Here is a 6120-nt window from a genome sequence, read left to right on the forward strand (position 1 = left end):
TTATTTGTCTAATTCCTATTTTTTTCCATCTATGGCAAAAAAAAAAATTGTTCTAAGTGAGCCTATAATTTTTCTTTTCATTGTGATTTATGACTGCATGATTTGGGTGTAACCCTTCCACAGACAGCAAGTGTTCCGTCTTCATTGTGCCCAGTTTTGGCTGAACAAATCTGTGCGTCGATTGTCTTCTCAACAAACATGTATAGTTTTCATTGTCTTCCATGGGCGTCTTGTATCTTCCTGTCAAACTGTTGATCACTATCTTGGAGACTTGGAGTCACCTTCTAGCCATAGATTAGTAGTGTTTTTCCATAGTATAGCTTTCCTTTACTGTCACTGCTTCAGCTACCTTGATTCTGGTAATATTTCATGCCAATATCCTGGTGGGCTCTATCATTCCAAACAGTGAGTTGTTGGGTTTAATTGTGGATGGATGGATCAATTTTGACAACTAATCCAAGATGGGTATTTGCCAAATAAGCCAGAATCAATCTATACAGGGTAAGCCAAAGTCCACTACAAACTCTTGGGCGCTCAAATTAAATCTAGAGAAAAAAAAACTTCTAAATCTGATCCATAAGGCCTTCAAAATTAGATTATCAGCATTGTCAAAGTTCAAGTGTTCGACTTAATTTTGCAACCGGTTATCGGTTCAACTAATCCAATAATCCTAACAACTGGTATAGGTGCTCAGCACTTGGCAGTAGAGTCGGAAGTGAGACCAGATGCCCAGATCCAAGCTCAAAGCAAGAGAAATCGTGAAGTAAACTGGGATGGCTAGCTCACCAAGGGGTACAAACTGCACATGCCATGCTGTGCAGACCGTTCAAAAAACCACTTGAGATCAATCTCAATACTGTAGGCTAAAAGCTGGCTACAAATAGCACATCAAGAGAAGATGAGATGCACCATCTATAAGCAACTCATATTGAATGGTTATATGCACCAGATCAAATTAATTAGGCTGATGTAGGGAAAAAAAATCAATTTATTAATAGAGGGAATAATTATATGTGCAGCTTATAATGGATATACTAATATTGAATTTATTTGACAGAATTGAAGCTTATTTTTGTATTGATGTTTAATGTGTACCGTAGTTTGTCTCTTTAAAGTAAGTAATCCCCTTTCCTTTGATCTCTCATACAAGTAATACCAACATCAAAGCTTCCCAAACTAAAATCAATAAATTTCCTATGACTCCCCTCCGGAGGGACACTGAAAAACCATATGCAATCATGATCGGAAACCGACATTCTCCAACTGATGGATCCACATCAGTCACCACTGCTAGACCAGAGAAATCACAGTCCCAATTCCTCTGGTTGTTCCATTGATAAAACATATTAAAGGAATACGACGCATTCCCTCGGACATCCAGGTGGTTGCATGAAGACCCATATCCCAGAGCTGTGCAATCGGAGAAGCTACAAGCATACTGGAAATTGGATGATAATTCTGTGAGATCATCAGCGTTGGGATTCATTACACACCATCTCATAGGGAAGTATTCCACATTTTCTGCCCCAATGAGCCCCTTGTTTTCTTCATGGCCAGACAGATCGAACTCGTACTTGGGCTTCCCATCAAACTCGAATATACCCCAGTGCCTCTCGAAGTTGCCTGGTGCAATACTCTTGGCATTTTCATCAAGAAGGCTAAACAAGTAAACATTAATCCTTCCTCTTTTCATTGGGGTTCCTTTCCCACTGAGCACATGTCGCAGGAGACCCTGATTGAACCTCTTTGCGTTCTTAATGTTAGCATGCTTGTCACCATCAGTAGGCCAGCCAACTTCTCCCACCATTATCTGCATGCTGGGGTAGCCAGCTCTCTTCAGTGACCACAAGAGCGTGTCGAGGTTCGCATCAAACACATTGGTGTAGGCAACATCTCCATCCTTGATGGGCTTCTTTGTGCCGTCGAAGAATGCATAATCCACAGGGAAGTAGGGATCCCCGTAAAGACTGAGGAATGGGTAAATGTTTACAGTGAAGGGTGCATTGTTATTGTAGAGAAATTCGACTACTTCAAGCACAAGGTCACGTATCTCCCTGCGGAAGTCACCAGCAGATGGGACTGGATTTGAGGCCGGCGAATTGTAGATATCGGCATTGAAGGGGACTGTTGCTTTGATTCGGGACCCAAGGTCAGCATCATCCAGGGCTCTCTGGATGTTCTGCAGGGCTGGCAGTGTAACCTTCAGAAAGGTGCCATTGTAAGATCGAAGAAAGGGTTCATTTCCCACAGCAACGTACCTGCTGAAATTGATCAGCAAATTAGGAAACTGAACTGTGAACAGTCAAAATAAGAACTCAGGCGGGTTTTCTTTTCTCACAAGTGGCATAGAAACAGAATATGAAGCACTTGAATAAATATTTTCTGAACAGAAATCCCAAAAGAAGATAGGAATTGAAAAAGATAGTAGTAAAATTCTTCAAACAAGTTGAAAAACCCATTTGAATCAGAAAAGCATCTCATATATGAAAAATTAGAAAGCAAAAAGCAAAAAGGAGAAGAAAATCAAGATTGGAAAAAGAAATGGCATGGGCATCAGGCAATGGAAGTTTTCCGAAGAAAGAAATGAAATAAGCTAGAAAGGTTAAAGGATCGAGAACTCGACTTGATATTTACTCCGCCATTATTGAGGTAGCTGGTCACATTCTCTTCAACCCAATTGGCAGCCAAATCGGGATCAACCATGTCCTGCAACATGTTGTTCGGAATAGCAAGCATAACCTCGATATCAGTCCCAATCAAAGCTCGGAGAATCCCTTCGTGGGCTTCAAACAACTTCACCTTGTCGAAACCATTTACACGTAACATCTCCACAACCATTTCAGGGGGGAGGTGGTGGGTGGCCATTGTCCCCCAGTTCACTCCAACTCCTCCCACATTCAAGACCAATGCCATGAACAGAACAAAATGAAATGGGATAGCTTTGGAATCCATCTTTATTTCTCCCGCTGCTCTCTTTTATGAATCTGCAATGCTTCATAAAAGAGAGATGAATGACGCGTGTTCTTTACAAGAGCTTAGAGACGCCTCGACGGGTGGAAAATTTTCAACAGAAGAAGATTGGCCTGTCTCTCTGTCAACCTATTAAAAAAGGTCACTGGAGTCATTTAAATTAAGAAGTTAGCTACACTCGGTTCTGATTCTCACAAACGCCTTCACACTTTTGAAGTTAGTTAATAACGATATTTATTTGGGAGCTCCATAATAAAAGGGTTAATAATAAATGGCAAATTAGAAAAAAAAAAACAATTATTCTTGACAGGTAAAATGGCGCTTCTAAATGCTAAAATGAATACAATGCCACAATTTTTCATGAGTTCTTTTAAATTTCCCCAAAATATCATTGATGAAATTGATAAAAGCCAAAAGAACTTCTTATGGACAAATTCTAGTGAAAAAAAAAAAATGGTTCATTTTATTGGTTGGAACAATGTGTGTACCCTAAAATGTTGGAGTGGTTTGGGACTAAAAAACCCCCATTGGGTTAATAAAGTCAACTTAGCAAAGTTGGGCTGGAAAATATTATTTAACAGTGATAACCTTTGGATTAAAATTATTAAAACAAAGTATCTTCAAAATGATACTTTTAGAATGTGAAGGAAAAGAAATGTATATCATGGGCTTGGAGAAGTATCCTTAAGGGGAGAGATCTCCTTAAAAAAGAGTTAGGCTGGGAAATAAACAATGGCAAATCTATCAAGTTTTGAAAAGATACGTGGGTTGGCAATACCTCCTTGGATCAAATTATTCCTCCTGATAGGATTGAAAATGACAATCTTCTTCTTAGTGAAGTTATTGATTAGAATAGGAGTGTATGGATTGAAAATATAATTTGTAGCTTGGTTCCTTCGAATATTCTGGGGAAAATAAAATTTATCTTTATCCCCTCAAATAAAAAAAAAAAAAGATAAATTAGTGTGGAGACTTAGCTATGATGGAAAATTCTCAATTAAGCCAACTTATAAATTAAAATGTAACTTGCCTATTCATGAAGAGTTGAATCCAAAGTGGAATTTGACTGTTTGGAAGGTTAATTGTCCGCCCAAATTGAAAACTTTTCTCTATTCCTTCTTAATTAAAGACTACCAACAAAATTGCTTATGCAAAATAGAGATTTAAGTGTAGATGGAAAATGAAGATTTTGTGGAGATAATGAGGATGTGGGTCATATTTTTAAAAATTGTACAGTTGTTAAATAAATTTGTGATGCAATAAATTCCTTTTTGGAGGGTCCTTCAGGATTTAATCTTTCATTGGAAGATTGGTGGCTTAAAATTGATAAGAAAATTTCAAATGGAGGAAACAATGAAAGAGAAAAGTGTGCATTCTTATTATGGTACATCTGGAAAAATAAAAACAAAAAATCCCTTAATAATGCGCCAACCCCTATTCAAGTGGTGATTGAAAGAGCTCTCTCTATCAGCCTTTTCGGAATATTATGAAACCAATTTGAAGACCAATGGGGTTGATTCTCATAAGTCATGCAAATATATTGTATGGCAAACTCCAAAAATTGGTACTATCAAAATTAACTTCGATAAGTTCTAGCTAAACAATGGATTGTGCTCAGCTATAACTAGGAACTTCATAGGTGAGGTGGTAGATTACAAGGCTTACCACTTAGGTTCTATGACAATCAACTTGGCGGAAGCTTGGGCTGCGTGAGAGACCCACAACTTGGCAATGAATTTTCCAAACCATTCCATCATCATTGAAGGCAACTCCTTGATTGTGATTTCTTGTCTGAAACAACTCATCGACCCCCCTGAAACCTCCGGAACATCATTGAAGAGTATTTGGATTTGAAGAATTGAACAAACGAAGACTTGGTCTACAATGATGTCTATCAGGAAGCTAATCAAGTGGCAGACTGATTGGCCAATCAAGCCTTTTCGTCCCTATAGGGTACAGTCTCAATTTTAGTGATATTCCTTGGAATTATGGGAACGTGCATTGACATTTAACGCCCGAACCTAAACCTTAACTTGCGAGTTGCGAACAACAGATACCAATACTCAAATGGGGTGATGATGGGCCCAGGCCCAGGCCCTGAAATTTGTGGGCCTGATGCGACCCTTAGTCCTGAACGTAAAACCTGATCCCAAGCCTGGAATTTCTGGGCCGGGCAGGGCAGAAATGATCACTCACGGTCGCAAGTGCAAGTTCACGTATTATGTGCTCTTACACAAGTATAAAAGGGAAACCAGCGATGTACGTGTACCTCCTTAGCTAGAAATGTCTAAGACCCCTTTGAGATTCATGAATGCTAATAGTTGAAATCGTGGAACAAACGAAACATGATAAAATTATGGATTTAAGATTTTAAGGGGAACTTTGTTAGAAATGTCTAAGACCATATCAGAAACGACAAAGGAGACTTTTAATTTTGTGTTTTGTCTATTTTTTTTTTTTAGTGTTAATCTATGAGAGTAAAGCTAGAATTGAAAAAGGCCCTTCATAATTTTAATTACTTTTCAATTCTATCATTTGTTACTGAAAATCTGAAACAATTGGATTACAAAATTTTAACCGTTAGCTTGCGCAGATTTCAGTTTTCCAATGAACATCGATATTCAAGTTTTCTCCCCTGTTCTATCACTTCTTTTTATATCTTTAACAAAATTATAATTTAATTCCATTATTTTAAGGAAAAAATAATTTCAAAGCATTAGTAGTAAATGATATTAATGTTGAAGGTCTGCCGCAAAACTAGATATAACAAATGGGATGATAGATCCCCTTACAAATGAATAACAAAATCAAAATTCCAAAATAAAAAAAAAAAAAAAAAAACAAACAAACAAACAAACAAATAAACACCAAAATTTGACACTTCACGGGTGTCTGTTGAGTGTAGGCTCATTGGTGAATGCTCCCGCTGGTTGAAGTAGTCTGGGATCAAATTCTGGCAATAAAACCTTGTTCGTTATTCCAAATAACATTAACTATGGTATGGACTCTTATTAGCTTCCAATCCAGGAACATATTTGGAATATTTCTTAATTTTTAGAATTAACTATTGACCTTATATGCTCGCCTTCAACTCAGACAAATAATCCCCTCAGTCCACTTGACCAAGACAACCAAATCCTAGAACCCCAA

The 6120-nt window shown here is 37.8% G+C and overlaps 1 protein-coding gene across 2 annotated transcripts; it reads right to left on the reverse strand.

Moving 5' to 3' along the window:
* Positions 1-1045: 1045 nt before the first annotated feature.
* Positions 1046-3063, reverse strand: LOC148844685 (O-Glycosyl hydrolases family 17 protein). Of its 2 annotated transcripts, none has more exons than XM_088953649.1 (2): positions 2624-3063; positions 1046-2258 (listed from the first exon to the last, which is right to left on the reverse strand). In XM_088953649.1, the coding sequence occupies exons 1-2, from the start codon at positions 2950-2952 to the stop codon at positions 1142-1144; spliced, it is 1446 nt and encodes a 481-aa protein (XP_088809775.1). In that variant the 5' UTR covers positions 2953-3063; the 3' UTR covers positions 1046-1141. The 2 variants fall into 2 exon arrangements, with proteins under 2 accessions (XP_088809775.1, XP_088809774.1); XM_088953648.1 differs by having other exon boundaries at positions 1046-2261.
* Between the last annotated feature and the right edge of the window lie 3057 nt (positions 3064-6120).

Source organism: Nelumbo lutea, chromosome 7 (assembly GCF_056320005.1).
Source record: "Nelumbo lutea isolate HS-2025 chromosome 7, American lotus-T2T, whole genome shotgun sequence".
Taxonomy (NCBI): domain Eukaryota; kingdom Viridiplantae; phylum Streptophyta; class Magnoliopsida; order Proteales; family Nelumbonaceae; genus Nelumbo; species Nelumbo lutea.